Here is a 16,991-nt window from a genome sequence, read left to right on the forward strand (position 1 = left end):
CAACTCTATAATATCCTTTCTGAGATGAGGCGACCAGAACTGTACACAGTATTCCAAATGCGGCCGTATGAGGCGTCCTTCCCTGGCTCTCCCTGTCAGGTTCCTACCTGCTCGTGGTTACTGCCTGTCTCTAGGCACCACCAGGGACTCCACCAGTCCGGACCGCACTCTCTTATGGTTTACCTATCCGCTCTAGCACAGATCTCAACAGATGCCCCTGCTAGGCAACCACCAGTAACGTCCCAATACTAGTATTCCCAGAGACTCTGAATACTGGTATTGTTATTCTCTTCACCGCTGCCACCATTTGTTACAGTTCCCCTTCAGCCTTGGTCATTACCTTACCCTCCCTTCTGGTCTGTGAAACCCCAGCCAAGGATCAGGCCTTTGGTAAACCAAATTAAGTATTTATTACAGATAACAAAGCTAACAAGATTAACAAGATTTCTTCTTAAGGCACATAAGCATATGGTTTTACTCAATACTAATCCGAACTCCACCTCCCTCCTGGCAAACAACTCTCTAAACCCCACCAAGCAACCCACTCAGTTCTCTTCTCTCCCCCAGATTCCACTCTCACTCTTCCTTTTATACGTTCAGCCATTTTAAACACTCAGCCAATCATCTCGCATTCTACTGCCCATTCACTCCCCCTCCTCTTTCACTCCACTTACCATGTATCTTCTAAAACAACAACACTTACCATATATACATTAATATAGGAACATCACAGGCCGCACCATAGATTTATACAACGACATTATGATATCGGCTGTTTTATTTTCAATACCTTTCCTAATTGTCGCTAGCATGGAATTTGCCTTTTTCACAGCTGCCGCACACTGGGTCGACATTTTCATTGTGCTGTCCACTACAACCCCGAGGTTTCTCTCCTGGTCGGTCACCGCCAGTTCAGACCCTATGAGCGTATATGTGAAATTAAGATTTTTTGCTCCAATATGCATAATTTTACACTTGTTTATATTGAATTGCATTTGCCATTTTTCCGCCCATTCACTCAGTTTGGAGAGGTCTTTTTGGAGCTCTTCGCAATCCCTTTTTGTTTTAACAACCCTGAACAATTTAGTGTCATCAGCAAACTTGGCCACTTCACTGCTCACTCCTAATTCTAGGTCATTAATGAACAAGTTGAAAAGTACAGGTCCCAATACCGATCCTTGAGGGACTCTACTTTCTACAGCCCTCCATTGGGAGAACTGTCCGTTTATTCCTACTCTCTGCTTTCTGCTTCTTAACCAATTCCTTATCCACAAGAGGACCTCTCCTCTTATTCCATGACTGCTAAGCTTCCTCAGAAGTCTTTGGTGAGGTACCTCGTCAAACGCTTTTTGAAAGTCTAAGTACACTATGTCCACTGGATCACCTCTATCTATATGCTTGTTGACACTCTCAAAGAATTCTAATAGGTTACTGAGACAGGACTTTCCCTTGCAGAAGCCATGCTGGCTCTGCTTCAGCAAGGCTTGTTCTTCTATGTGCTTAGTTAATCTAGCTTTAATAATACTTTCTACCAGTTTTCCAGGGACAGAAGTTAAGCTAACTGGCCTGTAATTTCCGGGATCCCCTCTGGATCCCTTTTTGAATATTGGTGTTACATTTGCCACTTTCCAGTCCTCAGGCACGGAGGAGGACCCGAGGGACAAGTTACATATTTTAGTTAGCAGATCAGCAATTTCACATCTGAGTTCTTTGAGAACTCTCGGGTGGATGCCATCCGGGCCCGGTGATTTGTCAGTTTTTATATTGTCCACTAAGCTTAGAACTTCCTCTCGTTACCACTTTTTGTCTCAGTTCCTCAGAATCCCTTCCTGCAAATGTTAGTTCAGGTTCAGGGATCTGCCCTATATCTTCCACTGTGAAGACAGATGCAAAGAATTCATTTAGCTTCTCTGCAATCTCCTTATCGTTCTTTAGTACACCTTTGACTCCCTTATCATCCAAGGGTCCAATCGCCTCCCTAGATGGTCTCCTGCTTTGAATGTATTTATAGAATTTTTTGTTGTTGGTTTTTATGTTCTTAGCAATGTGCTCCTCAAATTCTTTTTTAGCATCCCTTATTGTCTTCTTGCATTTCTTTTGCCAGAGTTTGTGTTCTTTTTTATTTTCTTCATTCGGACAAGACTTCCATTTTCTGAAGGAAGACTTTTTGCCTCTAAGAGCTTCCTTGACTTTGTTCGTTAACCATGCTGGCATCTTCTTGGCCCTGGTGGTACCTTTTCTGATCTGCGGTATGCACTCCAGTTGAGCTTCTGATATAGTGTTTTTAAACAACTTCCAAGCATTTTCGAGTGATGTGACCCTCTGGACTTTGTTTTTCAGCTTTCTTTTTACCAATCCCCTCATTTTTGTGAAGTTTCCTCTTTTGAAGTCAAATGTGACCGTGTTGGATTTTCTTGGCAATTGGCCAGTTACATGTATGTTTAATTTAATAGCACTGTGGTCACTGCTCCCAATCGGTTCAACAACACTTACATCTCGCACCAGGTCCCGGTCCCCACTGAGGATTAAGTCCAGGGTTGCCGTCCCTCTGGTCGGTTCCATGACCAACTGGTCTAGGGCATAGTCATTTAGAATATCTAGAAACTTTGCTTCTTTGTCATGACTGGAACACATATGTGGCCAGTTTATGTCCGGGTAGTTGAAGTCACCCATTACTACCACATTTCCTAGTTTGGATGCTTCCTCAATTTCATATCTCATCTCCAGGTCTCCCTGAGCATTTTGATCAGGGGGACGATAGATCGTTCCCAGTATTAAGTCCCTCCTGGGGCATGGTATCACCACCCACAACGATTCTGTGGAGGAGTCTGCCTCTTTTGGGGTTTCGAGCTTGTTGGATTCAATGCCTTCTTTCACGTATAGAGCGACTCCGCCACCAATACGTCCTTCCCTGTCCTTCCGATATAGTTTATATCCAGGGATAACCGTATCCCACTGGTTTTCTCCATTCCACCAGGTCTCCGTTATGCTCACTATATCAATGCTCTCCTCTAAGACCAAGCACTCCAGTTCTCCCATCTTGGTTCGCAGGCTCCTAGCATTAGTGTACAGGCACTTGTAAGCAGTGTCTCTCTTCAAGTGTCTTTGGCACTTGTGGTTTGGCCTGTGGTAATTTTGCTCTTCTGAATTGATATCCTGTGCCCCTGCTCTCACAATGCCTACTTCTAGGCCTACCCCTTTTAAAATTTCATCATTTCTTTGGTTTTTATCTCAGGGGGGAGGTTTATTCCGAACCAGACCTTTCTCAGCTCCTGTCGGGTTTCCCCCCTCAGTCAGTTTAAAAGCTGCTCTGCTACCTTTTTAATTTTAAGTGCCAGCAGTCTGGTTCCATTCTGGTTCAAGTGGAGCCCATCCCTTTTGTACAGGCCCGGCTTGTCCCAAAATGTTCCCCAGTGCCTAACAAATCCAAACCCTTCCACCCGACACCATCGTCTCATCCACGCATTGAGACTGCAAAGCTGGGCCTGTCTGGCTGGTCCTGCGCGTGGAACCGGTAGCATTTCAGAGAAAGCCACCTTGGAGGTCCTGGCTTTCAGCATCCCACCGAGCAACCTAAATTTTGCTTCCAGGACCTGACGGCTGCATTTCCCCATGTCATTGGTGCCAACGTGCACCACGACCACTGACTCCTCCCCAGCACTGTCTACCAAACTATCTAAACGACGGGCGATATCCGCAACCTTCGCACCAGGCAGGCAAACCACCTTGCGGTCTACATGCCCATCACACACCCCACTGTCTATGTTCCTAATGATCAAATCACCCACTACAAGGATCCCTCCAGCCCCTGGAGAGATATCCTCGGCACGAGAGGATAGCTGCTCATCCCCCAAGGAATGGGTCCCTTCTAAGGGATCGTTTCCCTCTTCCTCAGCTGGATGCTCTCCTTCCCCGAGACCATCGTTCTTCATGATAGCAGGAGAGCTATCATCGTTGGAGTGAGACACAGCTATAAAGTCCCTGAAGGCCTCCTCCACACACCTCTCTGCCTCTCTCAGCTTTTCCAGGTCCGCCACCTTGGCCTCAAGGAAATGAAGTCGTTCCCGGAGAGCCAGGAGCTCATTGCACCGAGAGCACACCCACGACTTCTGTCCAACAGGCAGATAGTCGTACATGCTGCAGGCGGTGCAAAACACTGGAAAGCCCCCACACCCCTGCTGGCTTCTTACCTGCGTAGTTTTGTTTAAGGTTTATTACGTCAATGGGTTGGAGACTGCGGTTTAGTTGAGGTCAGGGAACAGACGGGCAGAGTGGGGGGCCCTGGCCTCCTCGCCCTGCTGCTGAACTCGCTCTGCTGCTTAACTCGCCTTGACGCTTTGTCAGCTGGGGCCTTGACGCTTTGTCAGCTGGGGCCTTGACGCTTTGTCAGCTGGGGCCTTGACGCTTTGTCAGCTGGGGCCTTGACGCTTTGTCAGCTGGGGCCTTGACGCTTTGTCAGCTGGGGCCTTGACGCTTTGTCAGCTGGGGCCTTGACGCTTCGTCAGCTGGGGCCTTGACGCTTCGTCAGCTGGGGCCTTGACGCTTCGTCAGCTGGGGCCTTGACGCTTCGTCAGCTGGGGCCTTGACGCTTCGTCAGCTGGGGCCTTGACGCTTTGTCAGCTGGGGCCTTGACGCTTCGTCAGCTGGGGCCTTGACGCTTCGTCAGCTGGGGCCTTGACGCTTCGTCAGCTGGGGCCTTGACGCGCTGCAGCCAACTCAGAAGGGACAGGAAGGGGGGAGGCATGAGTTTCAGGCGCCTCCGCAGCCAGAAGAAGCAGAGTTGGGGATCGTTGTGTCTGAGCAGGATCGTGCGGGAGGGGGGCAGCCTGCTCTCCAGCCAGTTCCCACGAGTAACGCCCTTTCCGAGGACCCGAGCACACCGCCCCCAGTTGATGCAGAGGACTTGTGGGGGAAACTTCAGAGACAGTGCCAGCTCCTCCTTTACCAAGCAGTTCCCAGGAGGATTCCAGTGTGGCACCGCCCCCTGACCTCGAGCCCGTTGCTCGGGAGCAGGTGTCTTCATATGAGCCGTTGGATGCGCGTCCCCTGTCTCCTCATTCCCATCGCCACGAGAAACGGACAGGGCAAAGACAGGAATTACAAAGGAGTCAGAGATTACGTTCGAAAACATTTCCTATATAAGCCTGCTGCTCCCAGGGGGGGGTTGTTGAGTCAACTTCCTTCACACGCTGCAGAGCATGTCTAGAGTATAGTTAGGGACTCTAGTGAGTTAGTGTAGGGTTTCCTATGAAGCGCAATGCCTTTGATGTATCCATTACTCTAATAAAACGAGATTTACTTGCACACACACTCCAGCCTCATTCTTTCGGCTCTGGACGGGACAGGCCTTGACGCTTCGTCAGCTGGGGCCTTGACGCTTCGTCAGCTGGGGCCTTGACGCTTCGTCAGCTGGGGCCTTGACGCTTCGTCAGCTGGGGCCTTGACGCTTCGTCAGCTGGGGCCTTGACGCTTCGTCAGCTGGGGCCTTGACGCTTCGTCAGCTGGGGCCTTGACGCTTCGTCAGCTGGGGCCTTGACGCTTCGTCAGCTGGGGCCTTGACGCTTCGTCAGCTGGGACTCCCTCTAGCTCATGGAGCAGGCTCCCTCGCTAGTGTGCTCTGACTTTATATGTGTGGCTGGTTCCTCCCAGCTACTGCTGCCAGCCAATGATGTGTTACTTGAGGCTGATGGCTCAACTATCAGCTGGGGCTTAACTCTTTAGTATTATCTCAGGCTTCCTTCCTGAGCGAGGGGCGGGGCTGTTTAAGCTTTTGGCTGCTTTTAATCTTAGCAAGGGGCTGCGACTTCCAGGCAAGTCTTTTTTGTTTGTTGTTTTCCCACCTAGAACAGCCTGACCTTTCTTTAACCTAGAGAAACAGAGCTTGTGGTTGTGTTTCAGGAAGGCTAAAGCTGCCCTTTTTAGCAAGGACTGAGCTGATTCTCTCCCTGTATGTATCGGTGGAGTTTCCTTTTTCCCCTTCTCTCCAACTGGAATTTAGCCTTGTTTACAGTGTCCCCTGAAGCTTTCCTGCTAGGGTGGTGTTGAACACTAGCTTTCTATAGGCTTTCTTCTCCTAGGATCTGTCTCCTAAGATATAGGTTCTTTCAGGATTTGGCTCCTAGCTCAGGGTGACCTTAGGCTGCCCTTATTACTTATTGCTCTGAGCTGTTTTAATTCAATTAAATAATGGAATAAATGGGAGCTACTTACCCTCTTTTCGCTCTGCTGCTTAACTTGCCTTGATGCTTTGTCAGCTGGGGCCTTGACGCTTCGTCAGCTGGGGCTCCCTCTAGCTCGTGGAGCAGGCTCCCTCGCTAGGGTGCTCTGACTTTATATGTGTGGCTGGTTCCTCCTAGCTACTGCTGCCAGCCAACCTGGGTTGGCTACAGGTGCAAAGAACCTAAGAAGAGCCCTACTGGATCAAGCCAGTGGCCCATCAAGTCCAGCATCCTGTTCTCACGGTGGCCAACCAGATGCCTCTGGGAAGCCCGCAAGCAGGACCCGAGTGCAAGAACACTCTCCCCTCCAGCAACTGGCTTTGAGATGCATACTGCCACCAACAGTGCAGTGAGAACACAGCAGTCAGGGCTAGTGAGCAAAGACCGGAGGGAGGATGTTTGTGGGAGTAGGGATGAAAGCCAGGCAACCGAAGCAGGGGAATGAAGTAGGGGATTGGGAATAAAAATAAAATGATGTGGGTTTTCTGGAAAATGTTGAATTGGAAAACTCTTGCCTGCCCTAAATGGAGAGAGCTCTTATTTAGCACGTTTATACGCTGTATACGACCTAGGTCCAGGCTATTTGTCAGACCGTATCTCCCTATATGAGCCTGCCCGGGCGCTGAGATCCTCAGGAGAGGCCCTTCTCTCAGTCCCAACACCTTCACAAGCGTGATTGGTGGGGACGCGAGATAGGGCCTTCTCGGTGGCTGCCTCCAGGTTCTGGAACTCTCTTCCTAGGGAAGCACAAATGGCCCCTTCCTTGCTATCCTTCCGTCAGCAGGCAAATACTTTTTTATTCCGACAGGCTTTTGGACTAGAAGATGTTTAAGATAGGGCCTCATAAGGTCTGTTGTATTGTTCTATGGTCCTATTCTTAATGTGTTAAATTGTCTTAGTATCTTAAGTGTATGTTTCATGGTTTTAATGTCGCGAATAGTTTAATTCTATTTTCATTGTATATTTTTGTATTTTTTTTTACCTACGTGTAGTTTTTATTTGTAAGCCGCCCTGAGTTCCAGTTTTGGGAAAAGGGCGGGTAAAAATAAAGATTCATTCATTCATTTATTTGACAGAGGAGTGCCGCCAGCACTAGTCATACTCTGAGTAGACCCTTTGGACAGGATTCTGAGTATGCCTTAGTTGGATGCAACCCGTTTTGTTTTGTTGACTCAATACATGTCATGTTAATTTTATTATTTGTATAAATATATAAAAAGCCTTCCCAATTACCAAATGTAGTTTGTGAACTGAAATGTTTTGGGGGAAGAATTCAAAATGTTATATTCAAAGCTTTACTTGATAATTATTTTTGTTGGAACGCTTGTAAATATTTTAAGAGGTGACAATTCAATATGATGTGCATCACTTACGTTAGATTTTAAGAAAACATTGAAGGTTCTGTACCCTATATATAATATTCAACCATATGAAGTGTTTGGTGCAGTTTAAGAACTGTATATAATTTGTTGAGCTTCTATGGCTGAACTATATATGTCTACATTGTTCTATTTTTCTCTTTTTGTTTTCTTGAATACAGAAGTAAACACAAACAGGCACTGCTGTTTGAAATCACATATATTTATGTATGTGTGATCAACGTTTAAAAGAAAACGACGAGGCCCTGAAAATGGTTAGAACACTTTTAGCATCCCTGAATTGCTGTGGCTATAAATATAGGAACATAGACAGCTGCGAGTCAGACTATTGGCCTAGCTAGCTCGTATTGCCTGCACCAGGGGTTCCTAAACCATGGTCCGTGACCTTCATTCAGGTGGTCCATGGCATGTCCACATTAAATATTCATATTGATTGTTGTGTTTTTATTGCTTCTTTTCTTTCTTATATTGTATTTTATTGCATTACAACTTGAATTCTCTGGAATGCAAATTGTAATGCAATAAAATACAACCTGAGAAATAAAAGAAGCAATAAAAATACAATTAAATCTTACAGCATCTAGCACAGCGTATTACCACTGCAAAAAAATAATTAAGTGGGCTGCTGAATTCAGTGGGGCTTACTCCCAAGTCATGGGGGCAGGATTGCAGTCTAACTGTGGTGAGGTCTGGCCTCAGAGCCAGGAGGAATTTAGCTGTACTGTGACTGTCACCACATGGAGTCAAAAGAGATGTTCAATTAGTGGGTCAGCTGACTATTCAGGAGCTTCTTTTCTTTCCTGTGCAGACAATGCTGGATGAAGATGATGTGAAGGTGGCTGCTGATGCCCTGAAGGAGTTGGAAGCTTTGATGCCGGCCGCAGGCAAGACGGAGAAACACCGAAGCAGTGAGGCCCAGTAGGTTCCTTGGGCCACATGTTCAGTATGTGTTTTCAAGAATCATGGGTGACTGAGTTCAGGAGTGAGCAGAAGGCAGAGTGGGATCTGTCAAGATCGTTGGGTTCCAAACCCATGGAAGCCACAGCTCTTGTAAGGCACCTTCAGTTGCCAATCTGGAGGCACTGTGGGTTGGTGGTTCCCGAGTTCAGATAATTGGTCAGTTGCCTGCTTTGGATGGGGTTGTACTCCCTTTGAAAGAGCAGGTCCATAGCCTGCGGGTGCTCCTGGATCCATCTTTGTCGCTAGAGGCCCAGGTGCCCTCAGTGGCTAGGAGTGCCTTTTACCAGCTTCGGCTGGTGAGACAGCTGCAGCCGTTTCTGGACCGAGGTGGCCTCACCACTGTTGTCCATGCACTGGTAACCTCCAGGCTGGATTACTGTAATGCGCTCTAGGTGGGGCTGCCCTTGAGGTTGGTCCGGAAGCTGCAGCTGGTGCAAAACACAGAAGTGAGACTGCTCACTGGGGCAGGGTATCATCAACATGTCATCCTGCTGCTGAGAGAATTGCATTTGCTGCCCATTTGCTACCAGGCCAAGTTCAAGGTTCTAGTTTTGGCGTACAAAGCTCTATACAGCTCGGGACCAGGATACCTGAAAGATCGTCTTACCCCTTATATACCCAGCCGATCGCTGCGCTCTGCAGGTGAGGGCCTCCTGCATATACCATCTTATCAGGAGGTTCGTTCTGTACAATATAGGAAACGGACGTTTAGTGTGGCGGCACCTACCCTGTGGAATTCCCTCCCTTTGAATATTAGGCAGGCGCCATCTCTGCTATCTTTTTGGCGCCTTTTGAAGACTTTCCTCTTTCAACAAGCCTTTTAAGTTGAGACCCATCCCAGTCTGCATCTGTGTTAGAATTGCTTTTAATGTTTTTTAATAATGTTTTTAACCCTTTTTTAAAGTTTTTTTTAATGTTTTTAATGCTGTTTTGTTTTAATGTATTTTAAGATCTGTTTTTATGATGTTTAAAGTGTTTTAGTGCTTTGTTTGCCGCCCTGGGCTCCTGCTGGGAGGAAGAGCGGGATACAAATTAAATAAATAAATAAATCTTACCAGGGCTGGAAAACAACAACAATCACCCTGTAATGTAGCTCATGTTGTCACCACCCCTTCTGCCCACCAGTTTGGGCCAGGGGAAACCCAAACCTTAAATTAAATGGACGTCCCTGGGATTCCACAGATGCAAGAGCTAAAAGCCAGATTCTCTGCTTCTTGGAGCCTCAAGCCAAACAGACCGTTTAGTAGCAGTAGCCAAAAGGCCAAGGTGCTGGTTTAGTACCCAAGGCTTACCTGGAGGAACACACACAAATGTAAGGTAGATTTATTATAAGTGGCTAATTAAGGAACCTAGTGTCTCTTTGTTTTTGCCAGTTTATGAGGAGTAGACAAAAAGCAATAATAAAAGCAGAAGAAACCATCAACGTTATCATCAAACAAAGAAAACTGTGTATTATGAAAATTGTTATGTCTCCGCCAGTCCTCCACAGTGTGAAGCAGACATAAAGTGCTAATTACCATAGGAAGTGCTGAGAAAAAGAATAGGAGGAAATCCAAGACACAAGAATATTACGTGAAATTTAATCAGTCTCGCTTTCTGAACTGTCGATATCAGTTTCTGGTGGTTGTTTTTTGTTGATCTGTACTTTCTCCTTGGAGGCCTAGTCAAGAGGACGGAACCAGATTCACCAACGATGCCGGCAACTGAAAGCCCACAAGCAAAGAAGGCATTGAATCCTCCTTCCTTCTCTTATGTCAGTGGCAGTGCCTCCTAGAGGCAGAAATGCATCTTGCTCTTGTATTAGACTAGAGAGTTGTACTCTCAATGTGTAACTCAGAATTTGCTTGTCCTCAGTGTACAGGAATTGCCGTGATGTGATACTGTACGTAGTCTTCCTGCTACATAGTTTTTAGAAATATTTTTGGGGGAGTAGATACATGAATATACCTTATTTTAAACATTTTATCATGCTAAAACAATAATTCATCATCCATTTTATTTTCAATTTTTCAGGAAAAAAAGAAGCTTTGAAATAAACCTTTTTTGGTTTTTAACCCCCCAGGCCTTCACATGTCTATTCCTGGACAGGAAGTGCTATAAAAGTCTTCCTGTTTAGGCTGAGACCGAAGGTTCTCCTGGCTCTGGTGCATTCCCGTCTTCATTACCTTGCTCTTTGGTCCAGATTTAACTTTGTTTTTTTGGCCCTCATCTAGCACGTTGCTGGCTGAAGACACCTATTCAGTTCATCTGCTGCCACAACTTACTGTGATGAAAGGAGAAATAGATCTGGATGTTGTTGACACATTGATGGCCTCTAGTCTCACATTCCTAGACACAAAAAAGGATATATGTAAACACATAACAAAGAATGGAGTATTGCCTTGTGGAATCCTCTAGCCTATATCCCCAGTGCGACCTTCTAGAACTGGTCTGTGGGCAGGAGCAGGACTATTGTGGTGTTCCCAACACCCAATCCAGGCTGGTGATCCAAAAAGATAACATGGTCAGTTTGTATTGTGAGATGGAGGAGAATTAACAGGGTGGGGTATCATTCCCTGTGTCTTCCTTCTGGGGTGAATCATGAGTTTGAGCAATCAGGATACTCTTGGTCTGAAAGCCGGATTGGAATGGTCCAAAAAATCCATGTCTTCCAAGATACCTAGAGCTGAGTGAGAGTGGCCTCAGGTATAATTAGCCACTAACATCTGGACCCAGTCCCTGCCCCCCTTCTTCGTAAGGGACAAGTTTTTAAAAACAATAATAGGGTGAAATTTTTTATCCACATCCTCTGGATTAATTGCCATTCATCCAAGCAGCAGTGACTACTGGGAACCACAGGCTCATCCGTTAACTGTACTGTATTAAAGTTGCATTTAATCAGACTGGATATGAGTACTCATATTTTCTTTTAGGACCAAGAAAAAGCGGAGGAGTCGCAGCCGCAGTAGAGATCGGGATCGAAAGCGGAAACGAAAATCCTCCTCTCGTTCCCGGACGCGGGAGAGGAATAAGGGTCAATCCAGGTACCGCTCCAGAAGCAGAAGTCTCAGCTGGGACCGCAAGGAGCGGGAGAAGCCCAGGGAGAAGGGCAATGACCGGTGGCGGGATAAGCATGTGGACCGGCCCCCACCAGAAGAGCCTTCCATTGGGGACATCTACAATGGCAAAGTCACCAGCATCATGCAGTTTGGCTGTTTTGTCCAGCTTGAAGGACTCAGGTATCTGATGCAAAGTGGATGTCGCACCTTTTTCTTTCCTAGCTGCTGCTGATATGTGCAATTCCAAAAACAGAGAAATTGAGGCCATACTTTTTTAAATTGTGCCAACTATTGTTAGCTTTAAAAATGTTTTTATTATAACTTAAAAAGGAACCAAGAGAAAGTGGGGAAAACTATAACAGAAAACAAGGTTTTGGTGTACAAAGTCCTATACAGCTTGGGACCAGGATACCTGAAAGATCGTCTTACCCCTTATAGACCCAATTGATCACTACACTCTGCAGGTGAGGGCCTCTTACAGATACCATCTTATTAGGAGATCCATTCCACACGACCTAGGAAGTGGGCCTTTACTGTAGTGGCACCTGCCCTTTGGAATTCTCTCCCCTTAAATATTAGACAGGCACCATCTCTGTTATCTTTTCCGTGCCTACTGAAGATCTTCAACAAGCCTTTTAAGTAGAGATGTTTTCCCAGTCTGTGTTGGAATTGCCTTTTAAGGTGCCTTTAAAGCTTTTTTTAAAACAGATGCTTTGTTTTAATATGTTTTTAAAGGTGTCTTGTTGTATTTTAAATTCTGTTTTTAAGATGTTTCACAGTGTTTTTAGTGTTTTTGTTTGCCACCCTGGGCTCCCACTGAGAGGAAGAGAGGGATAGAAATGTAATTAAATAAATAAATAAATAACCCAAACATTTAAATCTCTTACAAGTTAATGCTGCAATTTTAAGCAATCACAAAGTGAGTCCTGTTGATTTCCCGGGACTTACGTTTTAGGTAAACATGTTTAGGACTGGGATGTAAAACAACTGGTCCATAGATTAGGCGTAGTATTACCCTAGCCATCTTGATACCTTTCCTACGGGTGGAGCTGAAGTTTAAAACTTTAGAAAGCCCTTGCATGAGGTATAACACATTCACTGGACCTTTCCATGTCCCGTCTCCCTTTTAGGAAACGCTGGGAAGGACTCGTCCACATCTCAGAGCTGCGCCGTGAGGGGCGTGTTGCTAATGTGGCTGATGTGGTGAGCAAAGGCCAGAAGGTCAAGGTCAAAGTGCTGTCCTTCACTGGCTCTAAAACCAGCCTCAGCATGAAGGTAGGAGAGGTCCTCCGTTCCACAACCCCCCACTTTTCCTCTGCTTCTGTTTTTTTCCTTTCCTTTCTCCCTTCTTTGCCTTGCTGCTCCTGTTTCCCTGAGACATTCTTCCCGTGTCTCCTCTTGAACCAATCTTTTCCCTCTGTCACAATCTTGCTTTGTTGCTCCTCCACTACTCATTTGTTAGTGCCCGGCCATATCACCTTCCTCCTTTGGCCATATAAGAATTTATTTATTTTATTTCTTCTTTTATTTATATCCCTCCCTTCCTCTGAGCAGGAGCCCAGGGCGGCGTAATATAAATTCCATGTCTCGCTTGGGCCAAGTAGCTGGGTGTGTTTCCAATGAATATATTTTGGAGCTATAAAAACGTTTATTATCTAGGAAGAGAGCTGTTGCTGGCTTTCTGGACTAGTGCCATGATGCTGTTTCTGCCCTAGACTTCTGCTACGCAGTCTTGCTCTGCAGTTGTTTTGACCTTAGGATATCTCATCTACCCTTTCCCCTTAATTCTCACCAGCAGTTTTAAGGAAGAGGGTGATAGAGGGAAGATTGTAACTGGAGGAGATCCTTCAAGGACCACTCTGATCTCAAGGGCCACCTGCCACTGACCTCTAAGGTAGCAGCAGGCACAATAGGATCACTGTTTACCAGCCAGGGTTTCTTTCTTCCTGGGAACCCCAAGATGGGAACTTTTGTGGTCAGTATTGGGCATGCTGCTGCGTTTCTCAGCTGGAGAGTATCTTACGCTGCACTGCTAATTACAAAATGGGGCAAAATTCATTTCCTCCTCTTCTTCCTCCCCCCTTCTTTGTCTGCACTGTGACATTGTGGGACATGCCAATCTGTGGTTTGTGTGTGCTTTAGGATGTAGATCAAGACACGGGGGAAGATTTGAACCCGAACCGACGTCGGAACCTCGTTGGAGAGGCTGAGGAGGCAGCCATGAGAAACCCAGACCGGCCCACCCACCTATCGTTGGTCAGCGCTCCCGAAGTGGAGGATGATACGCTGGAGCGAAAGCGCCTCACCCGCATTTCAGACCCAGAGAAATGGGAAATCAAGCAGGTAACAATGTCTGGTTTGGGAACAAATCACTGAGAGCAACCAAGCGGGAGATCGGGCAGCAGAGAAAAGCCTTTGCCTGCTCTGTTCAGTCCTGGGTATGGCAGAGGTGGAGCCTTTGGAAGCTATGGAAGAGCCTGGGAAATTGCTCACCCAACTCTGAGCTGGTAGCAGACGGGAGGGAGATCCCAGGCAGTCGGCATTGTTCTCTTTGAATGATGTGTTGACTTCTTTCCTATTGATACCAAACCAAATCCTTGAGGCCTTCAGCCTAGTTGTCTGCAGATGTGGTGGCAGTGACTCTGGTGTAACCAGATGCTCAGATTAGCAATTTGAAGTGCTGTTAGATCCATCCCTTGGTTGAATGGCACCTGTAGCTTTTCACCCATCAAGGAATGGACCAGCACAGCCCCGCCTGGCCACTGTTGTCCGTGCCCTGGTCATGTCTAGGTTAAGTGACTGCAGTGTGTTATATGTGTTAAACTGCAACTGACACAGAATGTGGTGGCTAGATGATTGACTTGAACTGGTCGGAGAGCATATCTAGCCAATATTTAGGAGCCCGCACTGGCTTTCCATCCTGTCCATTCCTACGTTGGCATGCAGGAATCATCCTGAAAGCAGGGGGTGAACAGTTTGGGGCACAGGCATAGGAGCTCTCTGTTCCGTGTACCATGTGACCCTGCTTGTCCTGGGCATTGGGGGTGTTAACCCACTGCTTTCTGTGTGCGTCCTTACATGCCCTCCACCCCACCCTGAAAGGAACGTTGAGCATTACTTTGTTCAGAAAAGGATTTCTCCGTATAAGGAAAATAACATTAGCCCCACAGTTGCGGAATACAATCCCACATGATATTAGGGAGGCCCCGCTCCCTAGATATTTTCAAATGAATCTTTTTATTTTGCCTTATGGTAACTAATTGTGGCTGGTCTTGGTGGCTGCATTATGCTGTATTTTTAATGTTGGACTGCCGTTGGTTGCTAGTTTTAATAATACGGGATTTTGTTATTGAAACAATTTAGATGTTTTTAAATGATATTTATTGCATTTTTGTTGCTATACTTTGATTTGTTATGTGAACCGCCTCGGGAAGAATGACCTTTTTAGAAATTATTTTATAATGGCATTTGTACAATAGTAATAAAGCTTAAACCCAATGATGTAACAACAACAAACTGGCTGGATTACCTGTTTGTTAAGATCATCTTCAGAGATCTTTCTCCTGTTGCCCCTGTTGTCTAAGATGACATGATGCAGATGGCAACCAGGGAAAGGGCCAATTACGTTGTTGCGCTCTAATTTGGGAATGATTATTGAAATAATTTATTAGTCACCTAATTGGCCTTGTTCAGACACAGTATACCATAGTTTAGCATTACGAGCAGCGGGCTCCCATGCTTTCCCCTCGTCCTCTGACATAGCAAGGAGGAGGAGCTTGGAAGCTTGAGCTTCCATTTTAAATTGACTACAGGCAGTTGTCAGGGCTGGCGCCAGGCATGGCTGGGCCCCTGGGGACCAGCGTGCCTCGGGCCTGCGGCACTCGCCCACACACCACACCTACCTCTCTCATCACCTCAGTGCGAATGCTATGTGCCCACACATGCCTGCCATCAACCAAGATGACAGCGGGGGTGGCAGCTCGGTGGTTCTGCATCATGAAACTGAGAAAGTATTTATTTATTTATTTATTAAATTTATTAGTCGCCCATCTGGCTGGCAATCCAGCCACTCTGGGCGACGTACAAAATTAAAACATATAGTTACATTAAAATACTAAAATCTCAACCAATAATAATAAAACCTAACCCTAAGTACCTATTCATGGGATACTTTGTGTGGGTATAAAGAGGATGCTAAACTGTTGTTTTGAACACAAGTTTCCTTATACAAGACAAAAGTCTGTAACTCTTGGGCTTAAGGTTGTGTCCTCATATTTCCCTCTCACCCCAGATGATTGCTGCCAACGTGCTTTCCAAGGAGGAGTTCCCTGACTTTGATGAGGAAACGGGAATCCTGCCAAAGGTTGACGATGAGGAAGGTAATGATATGTTGGGTTCTGTGATGGGTTAGACTTGATGCACCACTGTACTTTCTTGTTTTAGCAACTCATTTTGCTCATGGCCTGCTCTGAATTTGGGAATGGTGGTTGGAGACTAGTTATTGATCCCCACACTGCCTGTAACAAGGCTGGTGAACATCTATGGACCTCCAGTTGTTGCTGGTTCCCATCTCTAACCATTGGCCATGCTGGCTGGGGCTGGTGGGAGTTGGAGTCTGACAACATCTGGAGGTCCATAGGTTGCCTAACCCTGGCCTAGAACACCTGCAGGGTGGTTGTGAAGGGAGAATCTCCTTCCATTGTTATCTCTGTCTCCTCCAGAGACCTGGGCTGGGGTTATTGGAAGGTAGAGGTTTGACGATGCAAGGACCAGGCTGCATTCTTTGTTGGGGCAAGGGTAACCTAGGGCCTGCTAGATACAATCTACACTTGGAGATGGCAAAGAAAGGAGATGACTATTGATGAGAATGAGGAACCCTTGTTTTGAATTGTTTTAACGTGTCTGGAACTGAGACTGGGTCCCTTTTCTAGATGAGGACCTAGAAATCGAATTGGTAGAGGAGGAGCCGCCATTCCTGCGAGGTCACACAAAGCAGAGCATGGACATGAGCCCCATCAAGATTGTGAAGGTGATGGGATCCAGACTGTGGATCCTTTCATAATTCCTAACTGTGGGGAGGAATGTTGGGGGTGTAATATGTTGCCACTGTATTTTCGATGACTACGGGGATAAAAGCAGCCAAGCGAGAGTTTCTTGGACAGGAACAAACTTAGCTCTGCAGCAGGAATGGAACGGGACATTTTCTTGTTGATTCCAGAACCCTGATGGCTCCCTCTCTCAAGCGGCCATGATGCAGAGTGCACTAGCTAAGGAGAGGCGTGAACTGAAGCAAGCCCAGCGGGAAGCAGAGATGGATTCCATCCCCATGGGACTCAACAAGCACTGGGTGGATCCCCTTCCAGATGGTAATAAAATATTTCTGCTAATTTAATTTT

At 46.4% G+C, this 16,991-nt stretch overlaps 1 protein-coding gene across 1 annotated transcript in view; it reads left to right on the top strand.

The window, feature by feature from the left end:
• DHX8 (DEAH-box helicase 8) overlaps positions 1 to 16,991 on the top strand; it is a 40,077-nt gene that overhangs the window by 6,427 nt on the left and 16,659 nt on the right. The window contains exons 5-11 of the mRNA XM_061591188.1: positions 8,406 to 8,515; positions 11,470 to 11,775; positions 12,726 to 12,870; positions 13,738 to 13,938; positions 15,887 to 15,974; positions 16,527 to 16,624; positions 16,814 to 16,961. Coding sequence (XP_061447172.1) covers positions 8,406 to 8,515; positions 11,470 to 11,775; positions 12,726 to 12,870; positions 13,738 to 13,938; positions 15,887 to 15,974; positions 16,527 to 16,624; positions 16,814 to 16,961 — 1,096 coding nt within the window. The remainder of the gene's footprint in view (positions 1 to 8,405; positions 8,516 to 11,469; positions 11,776 to 12,725; positions 12,871 to 13,737; positions 13,939 to 15,886; positions 15,975 to 16,526; positions 16,625 to 16,813; positions 16,962 to 16,991) is intronic.

This window comes from Rhineura floridana, chromosome 11 (assembly GCF_030035675.1).
Source record: "Rhineura floridana isolate rRhiFlo1 chromosome 11, rRhiFlo1.hap2, whole genome shotgun sequence".
Taxonomy (NCBI): domain Eukaryota; kingdom Metazoa; phylum Chordata; class Lepidosauria; order Squamata; family Rhineuridae; genus Rhineura; species Rhineura floridana.